The sequence below is a fragment of the Mus musculus genome, chromosome 19 (assembly GCF_000001635.26).
Source record: "Mus musculus strain C57BL/6J chromosome 19, GRCm38.p6 C57BL/6J".
NCBI lineage: Eukaryota > Metazoa > Chordata > Mammalia > Rodentia > Muridae > Mus > Mus musculus.
This window is the reverse complement of record NC_000085.6, coordinates 13624196-13640239: the sequence shown is the minus strand read 5'-3', so window position 1 is coordinate 13640239 and position 16044 is coordinate 13624196. Positions and strand designations below refer to the sequence as shown.

Below are 16044 nucleotides of genomic sequence, written 5' to 3'. Positions count from 1 at the left end.
ATTAGGCAACCTTGGAGAAAGTATTCCAATATCTATTCTATCTTGGTGAATTCAAATTCTATACCTAAATTGATATCCAACCTTTTATATTCTCTAACATTTATAACTTGCATTTAGAAACATATAAAGCCCGTCTTAGACCCTATAACATTTTCTTAAGATCTCAAACAACTTAACGTTTTATGTCTTTAAACTTTTATAAACCTATACCTATTTTGTTAGTTTCTTTCTCTCAACTAACACTATTTAATCTTCAACCCCATCAGAGTCCTGAAGAGAATAAATTTTACCAATGTGTACAGGATTAATGAAGAAGCAGTTTCCAAATCTGAAGAAATGACAGAGAATCCTGGCCACTTAGGTATTCACCAGTATTCTTCTTTGTTGTTGGGGCATCCACCTTTAGCTGCTAGTCCCAGAATATCTGAAAGAATTTCCTATGAAACAGGAAATTTGAAGTGTTTTCTTACCTTGTCTCTGCAAAATGAGGCAATTGATTTTCCAGCATCCTGCCTATTCATAGATTTGAAAGCATGCTGTCATCTGTCAAGGTAAGGGGAAATTCCTCCCCTCTCCCATCTTTTCCATCCCACATTTAAAGCAAATACCAGGTGGAGATTCTTCATTGTCTAACATCTTTTTATATGCAGACTGGAGGTACAACCAGCAGCTAGAGTGTTTTTCTGTCAAAAAATCACTTTTATTATTAAAACATCTTAAATGTTATATTTGTTTGATATCTGAGATGGGTGAGGAACATCTATCTATCTAAAGTATACCTAACAGAAAAAAATGTTGTTTGTTTTGACCTATGTTATTTCTACTTAACTTTGAGTTCTTTCTTCAGAGACTTGAAGTTCATATCATATGGATTTTGACATGTACATAGAAGATAATTAAAGACCCAAAAGTAAACCCACACACCTACAGACACTTGATTTTTGACAAAGAACCTGGAACCATACATTGGAAATATAAAGCATCTTTCCCTTTATTTTTAATGCAAACATTTATTTTTATTTATCCTTTAGACTATTGGCTACTTACTCTTGTATTTCTTTTTCTTTTATTAAATATTTTCTTCATTTACATTTCAAATGCTATCCTGAAAGTCCACTATACCCTGCCCCTGCCCTGTTCCCCAACCCACCCACTCCAGATGTCCCTCAACAGAGGAATGGATACAGAAAATGTCGTACATTTACAGAATGGAGTACTACTCAGCAATTAAAAACAATAAATTTATGATATTCTCAGGCAAATGGATGGATCTGGAGGATATCATCTTGAGTGAGGTAACCTAATCACAAAAGAAAACATATGATATGCACTCACTGATAAGGGTATATTAACCTAGAAACTTAGACTACTGAAGATACAATTTGCAAAACACATGAAAATCCAGAAGGAAGACCAAAGTGTCAATACTTTGTTCCTTCTTAGAATGGGGAACAAAATACCCATGGAGGGAGTTAGAGACAAAGTTCAGAGCTGAGAAGGAAAAAAGGACCATCCAGAGACTACCCCACCCAGGGATCCATCCCATAATCAGTCACCAAACCCAGACACTATTGCATATCCCAGTGAGATTTAGCTGATAGGACCCTGATATAGCTATCTTTTTTTTTCAATTTTTTATTAGATATTTTCTTCATGTACATTTCAAATGCTATCCCAAAATCCCCCTATACCCTCTCCATGCCCTGTTCCCCTACCCACCCACTCCCACTTCTTGGCCCTGGCATTCCCCTGTACTAAAGCATATAAAGTTTGCAAGACCAAGGGCCTGCCTCTCTTCCCAATGATGACCGACTAGGACATCTTCTGCTACATATGCAGCTAGAGACACGAACTCTGGGGTTACTGGTTAGTTTATATTGTTGTTCCACCTATAGGTTTGCAGAACCCTTCAGCTCCTTGGGTACTTTCTCTAGCTCCTCCATTGGGGACCCTGTGTTCCATCCAATAGATGACTGTGAGCATCCACTTTTGTATTTGGAAGGCACTGGCATAGGCTCACATGAGACAGCTATCAGGGTCCTTTCAGCAAAATCTTGCTGGCATATGCTGGAGTACTATTCAGCTATTAAAAACAACGAATTTATAAAATTCATGGACAAATGGATGTATCTGGAGGATATTATCCTGAGTGAGGTAACCCAATCACAAAAGAAGTCACTTGATATGTATTCACTGATACGTGGATAATAGCCCAGAACCTTAGAATACCCAAGATACAATTTGCAAAATACAAGAAAATCAAGAAGGAAGACCAACTTGTGGATACTTCATTCCTCCTTAGAATGGGGAACAAAATAGCCATGGAAGGAGATACAGAGAAAAAGTTTGGAGCTAAGGTGAAAGGATGGAGCATCCAGAGACTACCCCATTCGGGGATCCATCCCATAATCATTCACCAAACACAAACACTATTGCATAGCTATCTCTTGAGAGGCTATGCCAGTGCCTGGCAAATACAGAAGTGGATAGTCACAGTCATCTATTGGATGTAATACAGGGCCTCTAATGAAGGAGCTAGAGAAACTAACCAAGGAGCTAAAAAGTCTGCAACCCTATAGGAGGAACAACAATATGAACTAACCAGTAACCCCCCCCCCGCCCAGAGCTGTGTCTCTAGTTGCATATGTAGCAGAGGATGACCTAATTAGCCATCAGTGGGAGGAGAAACCCTTGGTCTTGCGAAGATCATAGGTTGTGAGCAGGGGGCGGGGTGGAGGGCATAGGGGACTTTTGGGATAGTATTTGAGATGTACATGAAGACAATTTTTAATAAAAAATAAAAATAAAAAACTTGTTTCACATTGAAATTGTTTTTTTTTTTTCTTTTTTTTTTTTTTTTGCTTATTGGGTGGAGGTTATAAAGGCTGGGGGTATGTGGCCATGAAAGAAGTGAGAGTGTGACCATAGTATATAATTCGAAATTGCCAAGGAATTAATAAAATCAATAACAATATTATGTAGAAAAATATTCAGCACTTTTCACTACGTTACAATCTATTTTTCTCATAGACCAATATTCTATGTATGAGGGTTTTTAGAATAATAGATACTTTTTAATTTCTCCATATTTTGTACCTCATGCATCATTATTCCAAAGTTTATTTTCTTGTGCTCACCTATATTACCGTTATAGTTCTCCCTCATGGTTTTCCCCTATATGCATTAAGGATAAGACCTCTCACCCTGAGAGAACTTTGAGATATAGAAATTTGACTTTAGCATCTTGGGCATTATTCTTTTCTCTGAATTAAACTCCATTCACATTCATTGTGAGAGATTATTTGTTCTATATCTTAATCAATAGCTACATTTGAAATTGTTCCTCCCCCTTATTAGGCTATTCCTTTTTCAATATGACCATAAATAAAATTGATTGTTGAAAACTATAGGAAATGTTAAAATTCAAATGCAAACTATTAGAGCCATTGCTGTCTATAAACTACCTTATCTCTTCATGGCTGCTGACTAGCATTGAATTTATCATTTTCATGTTAAACTACTCCTAAAGAAAGTAGTCTAACAGTTAACATGTCAAGTGGACGTAGAAATTTCCATGTCCCCTAAAATTTAAAGAGCAAACAATACATTTTGTATATGTAATCTCATAAAACCTTGTAAACACAAGAAAATTAGGAAGATCATATCTCTCTTTGCAACATAATTCACTCCAGCACCTAGTGGTCATGAGTATGCAATGTGCAGGCTGCTGAACTGCCCATTTGTGCAGATATAGTAGTAGAACAATAATTATAAGATTGCTAGAAATACTGTATATAGTACAGCTATTTTCTCTTTCTTGGCTTTCTTTCTACATTCTTGTTTTTATTTATAAAATAAAAATGATCAGATATTGCATCTTGATTTAGATTTCTGACTGTGGCAGCAAACTGTTTGATACTTATTTTTCTAGAAATAGACAAGTGCTGGTACAAAAAAGGGATATGGATCACTTCCTGTCAAGAGCACGAGTTCAATATGCATAACCATGGAAGAACCTCCTTCCCCACATGTGGACCTATGCTGTGAGATAGAACTTGGTTTGTGCTCTGTCAAATATCAAAACACAGACAGTAAGCTTCAAACACATATCAGGGGAAGTAGTGACATGAGGACTGATGTCTACTTAGATTTGTAATCCCATATCAGCTCTTAAACCTCACCTTGGTGGAGATAGCAGAAAGTTGTTTGTATTTTGTCTGAGAAGGCTTATAAGGATGAGGAAATAAAACTTAGATTAGAGAATCTCTGATTATTAGGTTGTCAGTATCACAGCTAAGTTTGGCAGCAATTTTTATTTTAAATTCTACTAAAGTTTTAGTTTGGCTAAGGCAATTTTCGGTCCTCCTCACACAATTTTTTCTTTTTCTAATGGCATATGAAATGATCTGAGGATATTTGTTTTCTGTACTAAAACAACAACACTACTTACCTTACCACAGGAGCCTTGATGTAATTCCCACCTTATTTTCCTTCTTAAATAAATTTTAAAATATTCATTTTATGTCCTGCCCCTAGAGGCATTGCAGGTATAGCTTCTGTGTCACAAGTGTCTGAGTAGGGGACACAGAGTAGAGAGTCTGTGTATGTACTCAGTATTTTGACATATGAATATCTAAATGACTAGTAGACTAACAGTTCCTGATACAAGAAACTGATCCTGAGACAGCCACCAATATAGCATCAGGCTCTCAGGACAGGGAGTAAGTGGAGGCTAGAAGAACCATACCTGGAACTGTAAGCCCAAGTGGGAGTGAGCTTGAGACAACCAACACTCTCAGTGGACCACACCAGTGGGCAGGGAGAGGAAAAGGTCACCATATTGTCACCATGAGGTCTGGAAAGGTAGTTAGCCTGAAATGATCCCAGTCTGATGATGCACAGGTCCTAGGAGACAGACTATATCGAAGATGATCCCTTCTAAGCACCATAGTCCAGCACAGGGTATAGCACTACTGAGACCACTCAAGAAATGACCCCAGACACTCAGAGACACCAGGTGCCACTAAGAGAAGAGAGTAAGTGGTGGAGAAATGAGAGAGAAACAAAAGGTTATGGGGGCAATGAAGAGAGGCAGAAATGGAGAAAAACTAATCGTGAGCAACAGCGTAATGTGAGTAGCCAATGATGCTACTTAGGACCATTGTGGAGTCCTAGCCTGTGCTACCATCAGGAAACTTGTCTGCATTCATGACCCTGCAGGAGCACTGGTTTGTTGCCCTTAAAGGTCAGGCAGATATCTCTAGTCTGAGCTTCTACCTAGTATTGGCCATATAACCCTTGTATCTATATATCTCTATCATCTCTATATCTATATCTATCTATATCCAGTTATCTATATTTATACCTCTATATCTAAATATTAATCTATCTATCTATCTATCTATCTATCTATCTATCTATCTATCTATCTACTTACCTACCTACCTACCTACCTATGTCTTGCCATCACCACAGCTCTTGCAATATGTGAACAAGTGTCTATTCAACACAGACAGGGCATGGGTGACACCAAAGAAACAATTATGTCAAAGTCTGTCTTCCTGATCTGACCAGTTTGGTGGTGGCTGTGAATTACATGAGTATAGTCAAGGAACTGTTTACAGAAGCATGTGTGCATGAAAGCCCATACTTCATGGGTGACCAAGAAAAAAAAATCAGAGTTCCTGCAGGTTAATAAACAACTTGAAAGGAACTTAAGTTGAGAGTCTCTTCTCTCCAACATTATTTTTCCTATTATCTTTTTAAGGACCTACATTTGTGAATCTTGTAAAATTATGAGATCTGGAGCCTAGTTTGTTTCACTGAGATCATGGATCTTTTTAAAATTAGTAAGATTTCTGAGCATGTAATTTTTGTTTCCTGAGTCATATAATCTCCCTCCATCCCAAGTAATCAAAGGTTTTATCCAGAGGAAATATACAAAGACACATATTTTATGGTGCAATGTGAGTTTGGGGATTCTAATCTTGATTTTTACAATTGAGATGTCTTACTTCTATAATAAATATCTAAAAGAACTATACTCAGAATCTACAAGAAATAAAGAGAAGGGGCTTCATCTATGAAATACCTATTCAGAAAAATTAAAGTCAGGAAAAATTATGTCTAAAATATTTAAAGACAATATACCTAGAATTTTCACATCATCTCCAAACATCTTACACTTAGACTAATCCCAGTGAAAACAACACTTTTCTAGTAACCTTTTTAAATGCATTCTTGACTTCTTTGTTCCTCAGGCTATAGACAAGAGGGTTAAGCATGGGAATGATCATGGTATAGAATACAGATGCTACCTTGTCAGTGTCCATGGAGTGAGTGGAGCTGGGCTGTAAGTACATGAAGATAATTGTGCCATAGAAGATTGAAACAGTGGTGAGGTGGGATGCACAGGTGGAAATGGCCTTCTTTTGTCCATCAGTAGAACGCATCCTCAAGATTGCAACAAAAATAAGTACATAAGAGTTCACGATAACCAATATAGTTAAAGCTATATTGAGTGCTGCCAAGATAAACAGTACAATTTCATTTATATAAACACTAGAGCAAGAAAGAGCCAGTAGTGGGGGAATGTCACAAAAAAAGTGATTTACTACATTGGAATGGCAAAAGGAGAGGTGGAAAGTGAAGGCAACATGGATAGAAGATTGTAAGAGTCCACTGATGTAAGAACCCACAATGAGCAGGGTACATATTGTTGTTGTCATGGAGGTAGAGTAGTACAAGGGTTTGCACACTGCTGCATGACGATCATAGGCCATTGATGCTAAGAGAAAACCTTCAATAATTGCAAATCCTATTAAGAAGAACATCTGTGTAGCGCATGCATTGTAGGATATGATCTTCTTTTCTGTGAGAAACCCTTCTATTACCTTGGGAGTGACAGCTGAGGCATAAACACAATCCACCAGTGAGAGGTTACTAAGAAAAAAGTACATGGGAGTGTGGAGACTAGAGTCCAGGAGAATCAACACAATCATCCCAAGGTTACCAAACAATGTGGTCAAGTAAATAAAAGTGAAGATGATAAATAAAGGGACCTGTAGCCCTGGGGCATCTGTTAATCCCACAAGGATAAATTCAGTGACTTCGGAAATATTATGCATCTGTGTTTCACGAGAATTATGACAGGATCCTAGGATGAAATAAGGAAATACAAAATATTGTATATGGAACTCACTGTGAGATTTTAGGTATGGACAAATTCTCTAACTTAAATGTTCACACATGGTGTGAAAAGGCCTATACTGAATGTTGAGTTCTTGTGGGCTGAATGGAGTCATTTATCTGGGAATAGTAGAAATAGAGATGCTTACTTCTTTGCTGCCACTATGGCTCCTTATAAAACTATTTTTTTTTCAGTTTTCTGGTAAATGATAATATTTATTTCAGTATGGCACAAAGGATTCATTTTTTACTTGTAATATTTCACAAATTCACTTACCTAAACTGTACATCAAAAGTTCTTGGTACCAAGAGAAATATACAATTAACCTTGTTCTGTGTTAGTAAAAAGTTTAATCTACTGTATTTTCCATCTCTGGTACTTGAACCAAATTCCATTCATATAGTTGTAGCTATGTAGTGATGTTCTACTACCATCAGACAAGTCTGTCTTTATTTGTGTTTGAGGGAGAATAAAGTCAAAACAAATGAAGAGTTATTTTTATTCTCTCTACATATTGTTTTACAGTTAATGATGTATCTTATATCATTTCCACGATGAATCAGGTGAAACAAAACTATACACCTATGATCACATATGAGTTTGTCTTTTAACCTGAGAGCCACCTCTAAATTTGGAATCGTGACACAATCATTTTTCATTAATAACCTCAAGGCAAAAGATAATACATGTTCTTTTAAATGATCAGGGTGAAATTCAACCTCTTTTACAGGCTATGACTGCACTTAAATTGCAACAAATGTGTAAGTTCTTAAAATGTATAACATTTTTAAACTATGTAAGTTATATCTATTACCTTGCAAGCTCTTTTTCATCTTTTCCCAGTTTCTTCACAATGTTCAGATCACAGAAATAACATCTAACAGTTGATGGTCCCAGGGAAACTGCTCTAGTAATTGACATAACAAATGGATATTGAGAGTCATACAGCCTTCTGAAGTTAAATATGATATATATCATGTAGATTTCTAACCCTATAGATAATAAATATTAGAAAATCAGAACATAGTATTCTTCTAGGGTAAAACCCTTAACTCAGTATTTAAAAGTACTTAGAGTATATTCTGGGTGCTCTACAGCAGTATAGTAGTTAGAAGAGCAGTGGCCGAGAGTGAGAGGATTATTAGTAATAATGTATCTATGACTCACCTGCTTTACCATGACAGATCATAACTTCAATTTTGTTTGCACTTAGAAAATAAAAATGGCTGAATGTTTTATCATCATTTATATTTTTACTACCCATATTTAAATATTTTTAATACTTACTGTTTTTCAAGAAACAGATAAATAAGAGTGAAATGTTTCATATTCGATGTATTGATCAACATCTATTTCCCAGAAGAAAAAATCTTACTCTTCATTTTTCTCCACAGGTTGAGCTCTGCCATAGAATAGAATTTAGTTTTGAACTATTGTCAGTATCAAGGAAAAGATTATAAGCTATGTACATATCACAGAGGGAAGCAGTATATGTGAATGTGTGTCCCTGGAGATGTATGAATCCATATTGATTTTTCAGCTTGACCTTGATGAAGACATCAGAGAATAGTGTTTGCATTTTGTCTAACAGTGCTCATGAAAACACTGGGAAATAGAAGCTTAGAGGAAAGAGCCTCCACTCATCAATCACAGCTGTTGCACAACCAAGTTGGATACACACAAAAATTAAAAGCCTCATTAAAGCATCTATATAGGAAACTTAATCACTTTTTCAAGTATTCTGATATTAGATTCAGTCCAAAAGTTGAGATGTCCCTGAGATACTTTATTCTTTCATTTTAAGCTTTGCAAAGAAAATACACATTCATCATAACATATGCAATTTTTGTAATGGTCTTTTTATGTATTAAAAAATTTAAGATTTCCCTCTTTCTTACCTAAGGTCTACCCTTGAGATTCTACCTGACACCTTTATGGAGACTTTCTCTGAAATTCTCCAGATCTAGACTCTGTCCTCCTCCCATTTCCCCTGTCTAGTCTGATAAGCCAGACTTGCACTCCTGTTCAACTCTAGATTTCCACCTGAACCCAACATGTAACCTCCACAGTTTGCTTTCATCCTTCATCCAACTACTCCACCTACCAAACATCCCAGTTATGTCTCCAGAATCTAGCCAGGTGATTTTCCCTGTCCTATCTGTTACAACCTTCCTCACAAACTCCATATTATGCCTGTGTTCTACTCACATATTGCCCTAGTCTAGTCTGGCCTCCTCTGCCTATAGCAGAAAGGATGTCTAGAATTTAGCTGAATATCTATGTATCCTACAGTTCACTGATACCTTCCACACCATGTACAACTTTCATTAAGCAAGATACAGCTCCACATATAAGACTTTTGAACATTAGCACTATTCCCTATGCAGACCTCACCTGATTCCACTCAAGATATTATCAAACTCTATGCTAAACCTGTCCACTCATCCTCCCATCTGCCTGAAAATGCTATATTCAAATCAGACTTACAATTAAAAATATCCCCATGCAAATATATCATGCAAACTTACCAACAATGTGAAAAAGCAAGGTAGTACATTTTTTTCATCAAAACCTATCAGTCCTATAGAAATGTTTACCAAAAGGAATGTCCACGATGAACCCCAGGATACAGAATTATATTGAATAATTACAAGATTCATCAAAATTGTTCAAAGTAGTTCAAAGAAAATGTGGATAAACTGCTCAGTGAAATTAAAAATAAATGTATCATAAATTATTATGAGAAGATGTGAATAAAATTTCAATGGTTTCAGTGTTCTCACTCTTGTCTCTCACCTCGTACTGGTTTTACTCTCTTTCCCCATAACTACTCTATTTTATTTGCAGCTATTTTAATTATTTACTTATTTTCTTTTTTATTAGGTATTTTCCTCATTTACATTTCCAATGCTATCCCAAAAGTCCCCCATACCCTCCCCCCAACTCCCCTACCCACCCACTCCAACTTCTTGGCCCTGGCGTTCCCCTGTACTGAGGCATATAAAGTTTCCAAGACCAATAGGCCTCTCTTTTTACTGATGGCCAACTAGGCCAACTTCTGCTACATATGCAGCTAGAGACATGAGTTCCGGGGGGTACTGGTTAGTTTATATTGTTCCACCTATAGGGTTGGAGATCCCCCCAGCTCCTTGGGTACTTTCTCTAGCTCCTCCATTGGGGGATATGTGATCCATCCAATAGCTGAATGTGAGCATCCACTTCTGTGTTTGTTAGGCCCAGGCATAGCCTCACAGGAGACAGCTATATCAGGGTCCTTTCAGCAAAATCTTGCTAGTGTATGCAATGGTGTATGCAATCGTTTGGAGGTTAATTATGGGATGGATCCCAGATATGGCCGTCTCTAGATGGTCCATCCTTTTGTCTCAGCTCCAAACTTTGTTTCTGTAACTCCTTCCATGGATGTTTTGTTCCCAGTTCTAAGAAGGGGCAAAGCATCCAAACTTTGGTCTTCGTTCTTCTTGAGCTTCATATGTTTTGCAAATTGTATCTTATATCTTGGATATTTTAAGTTTCTGGGCTAATATCCACTTATCAGTGAGTACATATCATATGAGTTCTTTTGTGATTGGGTTACCTAACTCAGGATGATGCCATCCAGGTCCATCCATTTGCCAAGAAATTTCATAAATTCATTCTTTTTAATAGCTGAGTAATACTCCATTGGCTCAGAGCTAAACAAAGAATTCTCACCTGAGGAGTACTGAATGGCTTAGAAGCACCTGAAAAAAATGTTCAGCATCCTTAATCATCAGGGAAATTCAAATGAAAACAATCCTGCGATTCCATCTCACACCAGTCAAAATGGCTAAGATAAAAAATTTAGGTGACAGCAGATGCTGGCGAGGATGTGGAGAGAAATTTCAAACCTAAGAGTTTTTGTAATGAAGTGACAAAGAGACTTGATTTGCTGTCAAGTAGAATAATCAGACCCAGAGGAAAGGAAAGCCTTCTTTGCTTTTAATCCATCTTACAGGTAAAGGATTTTGGAAGGTGAAAAGAAGAGGGTATTTCGTGCTTGCAAAGATATATTGCTACTTCAATAGTGTAACCTGGACCTCCAAGATTCCATTACTTTAACTGGTCTCTTTTTCAAATCATTATATTTCAAGTTCACAAAAAATAACATTAAAAAGCTAAGTAGCAGCTGTTTGTCATGGTGTTGTAGACAGAACTTGACTTTGTGGATAGAGAGTATAGATACCAGAGTCATCTATGTATGTTTTTCATGTGTGTTTGTAGGGACAGTTAAACTACTAAAGTTGGAGGCATGTTAATTCTTAAATAGGAGATGCTGACAAGTTTGAACAGGAAAAAAAGGTACATTTTGAAGCAAGTATTTGACAGTATTTACCTTTCTCTTCCACTTTAAAATGAGTCTTTTAAAATGGCCTCTTCGTTCTGAAAAATATGTAATTATTCAGTTGATAGATATATTTTACAAGTTTGGATTGTGTCACTGCTTAGATTCTTTTGTCATATTGCAGTTTTTTAATTTACAAAGTTTTCAACTACATTAGTGTATGTTTTCCCTTCTTTTACTCAGCCCAATACACTTTTCAACAGTGGGTCAAGATTAATTGGTTCACTGTCTTTGTGAAAAGATAATTACCTTAAGTGATCATTTCAGGGTTTACTCATCATTTAGAGATTAGATTATCATTGAGAAACTGGATGATTTGATAAGTATTATGCAATATAAAATTTTCTTTTACCATTATTATTTCTGATGATACAAAGCTAATCATTGTAGAAGAATGCCAATTGATCCATTCCTATCTCCTTGTACTAAGGTCAAATCTAAATGGATCAAGGAACTTCACATAAAACCAGAGACAGTGAAACTTATAGAGGAGAAAGTGGGGAAAAGCCTTGAAGATATGGGCACAGGGGAAAAATTCTGAATAGAACAGCAATGGCTTGTGCTGTAAGATTGAGAATCAACAAATGGGACCTCATGAAATTGCAAAGCTTCTGTAAGGCAAAAGACACTGTCAATAAGGCAAAAAGGCCACGAACAGATTGGGAAAGGATATTTACCAATCCTAAATCAGATAGTGGATTAATATTCAATATATATAAAGAACTCAAGAAGGTGGACTCCAGAAAATCAAAAAACCCCATCAAAAAATTGGGCTCAGAGCTAAACAAAGAATTCTCACCTGAGATATACTGAAGGTTGAAGAAGCAACTGAAAAAATGTTCAGGATCCTTAATCATCAGGGAAATGCAAATCAAAACAACCCTGAGATTCCACCTCACACCAGTCAGAATGGCTAAGATAAAAAATTCAGGTGACAACAGATGCTGGCCAGGATGTGGAGAAAGATGAACACTCCTCCATTGTTGGTGGGATTGCAAGCTTGTACAACCACTCTGGAAATCAGTCTGGCGGTTCCTCAGAAAATTGGACATAGTACTACCGGAGGATCCCGCAATACCTCTCCTGGACATATATCCAGAAGATGTTCCAAATGGTAAGAAGGACACATGCACCACTATGTTCATAGCAGCCTTATTTATAATAGCCAGAAGCTGGAAAGAACCCAGGTGCCCCTCAACAGAGGAATGGATGCAGAAAATGTGGTACCTTTACACAATGGAGTACTACTCAGCTATTAAAAAGAATCCATTTATGAAATTCCTAAGCAAATGGATGGACCTAGAGGGTATCATCCTGAGTGAGGTAACCCAATCACAAAAGAACACACATGATATGTATTCACTGATAAGTGGATTTTAGCTCAGAAAGTTAGAATACCCAAGATACAAGATACAATTTGCAAAACACGTGAAACTCATGAAGAATGAAGACCAAAGTTTGGGCACTTTGCCACTTCTTAGCATTGGGATCAAAACACCCATGAAAGGAGTTACAGAGACAAAGTTTGGAGCTGAGATGAAAGGATGCACCATCTAGAGACTGCCACAATTGGGGTCCATCCCATAATCAGCCTCCAAACCCTGACACCATTGCATATGCCAGCAAGATTTTGCTGAAAGGACCCTGATATAGTTTTCTCTTGTGAGGCTATGCCGGTGCCTGGCAAACAACAAGTGAATGCTCACAGTCAGCTATTGGATGGAACACTGGGTCCACAAAGAAGGAGCTAGAGAAAGTACCCAATGAGCTAATGGGGTCTGCAACGCTATAAGTGGAACAACAATTTGAACTAACCAGTACCCCCAGAGCTCGTGTCTCTAGCTGCATATGTAGCAGAAGATGGCCTAGTTGGACATCATTGGGAAGAGAGGCCCCTTGGTCTTGCAAACTGTATATGCCTCAGTACAGGGTCAAGAAATGGGAGTGGGTGGGTAGGGGAAGGGGGGGTATGGGGGACTTTTGGGATAGCATTTGAAATGTAAATGAAGAAAATACCTAATTAAAAAAAATAGAAATTACATCCAGCAGATAGTCCTGGCCCCTAGTTGAGGGATGGGATTGCCCACCCATTTCAAATCTTTACCAGAGAATTGTCAATGGAAATGTAGAGACAACAAATGGAGCATATACTGAAGTAAAGCCATCCAGAAACTGCCCTACCTGGAGACCCATCCCAGAAACCACACCCTGGCACTATTTCTGATTCCAGGAAATGCTTGCTCATAGGAGCTTGGTATAGAAGTCCTCTGAGAGACTGTACCAGCATCTTACTATTACAGATGCAGATACAGCGAGCCATAGGACTGAGCCCAGGTCCCCAATAGAGGAGTTAGGGGAAGGGCTAAAAGAGCTTAAGGGTATTTAGAACCACTTAGGAAGAACAATATTAGCTAACCACATCCTCCAGAGTTCCTAGGGATAAAATCACCAATCAGAGAGGATACATGGATGGGTCCATCCCTTCAGCTACATATGTAAAAAAGGACTGCCTTATCTACCATCAGTGTGAGGGAAGGCCTTTGGTCCTGTTTAGGCTTGATGCCCCTACATAGAGCCATGCTAAAAAGGTGAGGTGGGATTGGGTGGGTGGGTAGAGGATCACCCTCTTAGGGGCAGAGTGGGGGAGGAATGACATGGGGCATTTGTGGAAGGGAGACTGGGAAGGAGAACAACATTTGAAATGTAAATAAATAAAATAACCAATAAAAATATTTACTAAAATGACAAATATAGTCTAACAATAATATATGCTAATTTTATGGGAATATATATATGTATATATACTTATCATTTTAGCATAGCATTTATCTTTGACAGATGTCTACTGAAGTTACAGTAAAAATAATTAAACCTTTAAAAACAGATTCTCAGAGTGCAGAGGCCGTCTATCTGTAATCATCCCAAGGTTCCCAATCAGAGTGTTGAAATAAATGACAGTGAAAATGATAAATATTGGCATCTGACATTCTGAGGCACCTGTGAAGTTCACAAGAAAAACTCAATTGCCTCTGAAATATTCTCCATCAATGTAACTTAGAAATCATGAAACATTCCAAAGAGAAGATTAAGAAATGAGAAGATATGCTAGTTCAACACTACCATGAAATCTTAGCCATGAATATAGTCTCTTATTCATGTGTCAATGTTTTGTTTAATATGAAAGAACATCAACTGAATTCAAGGTGGGAGAATGGTTGGTAAGATATAGGTGAGCAGCAGAACTTCATTGCTAACCACAACTGGAAAAGCATGAGCTATTTATGACTTATTCCAGATTTCTAGTTCTATCATAAATATTATTAAAACAATCCACCTAGGACTGTTTCATCCTACTTAAAATAACTGATTGGCACTTTAAATTTTCATTGAATATATAATCATTAGAAGGTTCGGTGGAACATGCAGTCATATTTCCACATATATTACAGGCAAAACCTATCAGTGCATTTCATATATTAATAAAACCCTGTCAACATATTATTACATTTTCTTCCCTTTTTCTGCTATTATTTTTGCTGAGATCAAGCTTGGGGTGTTGGGTATGTTTTGTAAGTCCTGTGTCACTGACCTATAACACCAGCTTTCCTTTTTATTACTTTGTGTATATTGATAATGATTTGGTCTCTTTTTAGAATCTCATTTTGAGGGTTTCTAACTATACTCTTCCTTTTAAGCACTGGTCAGTTGAAATGTATGTACACTCTTTTGAGCATATTCTTATTGATAACTTAATGCCATTTAGAACCCCAAAGAACATACACAAAAAGGAAATTTCAAACAGTTGCAGTAAAGATTCAGCTGTTTACACTTCATGTCACAACCATCATATTTCATATAGTGTCCTATTCTATGGATGGGGATGTAAGAATAGGAGAAGGAGGAATAGACACCGTTGTAGTTACCTGAGATTTTGTAGTCTCAATTAGAATATATTTACAGTGTATACTTTTGCAATTCCCTCAGATGCCATACCCTCTGCCAGACTATATTTCAAAGTGTATATTCTTGAACTCTATATAGATAGAATGAGCTGTAACGAAATTCCTGTGGTTGAATTAGGAATAGGGCCTTTCAATCTGAGAGAGATTCTGGGTTTAGAATGTTGAACATCAAATCTTGAGGATTTTTCATTTCTCTGAACTAGGCTTCCTTCATATTCAATGTGAAAAATGATGTTCTATTTCTCTTAAATAAGAATAAGAAATAGAACAAAATCATCACCTACCTTATTAGGCTATATATAGGCTATATAAATCTTGAGGATTTTTCATTTCTCTGAACTAGGCTCCCTTCATATTCAATGTGAAAAATGATGTTCTATTTCTCTTAAATAAGAATAAGAAATAGAACAAAATCATCACCTACCTTATTAGGCTATTCCTGTTAACATGTGGCCAAAAATATAAATGCTTAAAGAATGTAGAAAAGGCTAATATTTCAAAATCAAACCATT

At 36.9% G+C, this 16044-nt stretch overlaps 1 protein-coding gene, 1 non-coding gene and 1 pseudogene across 2 annotated transcripts; 1 reads left to right on the top strand and 2 right to left on the bottom strand.

Moving 5' to 3' along the window:
• The first annotated feature begins 4525 nt into the window (after positions 1 to 4525).
• Positions 4526 to 4657, top strand: Gm24124. The gene has a single exon (XR_003952948.1). It is a non-coding gene; the product is annotated as a small nucleolar RNA SNORA17 (small nucleolar RNA).
• A 1528-nt stretch (positions 4658 to 6185) lies between these two features.
• Positions 6186 to 7127, bottom strand: Olfr1489 (olfactory receptor 1489). The gene has a single exon (NM_146635.1). It carries the CDS (start codon positions 7125 to 7127, stop codon positions 6186 to 6188), a length of 942 nt encoding a protein of 313 aa, NP_666846.1.
• Olfr1488-ps1 (olfactory receptor 1488, pseudogene 1) lies at positions 14296 to 14615 on the bottom strand (annotated as a pseudogene).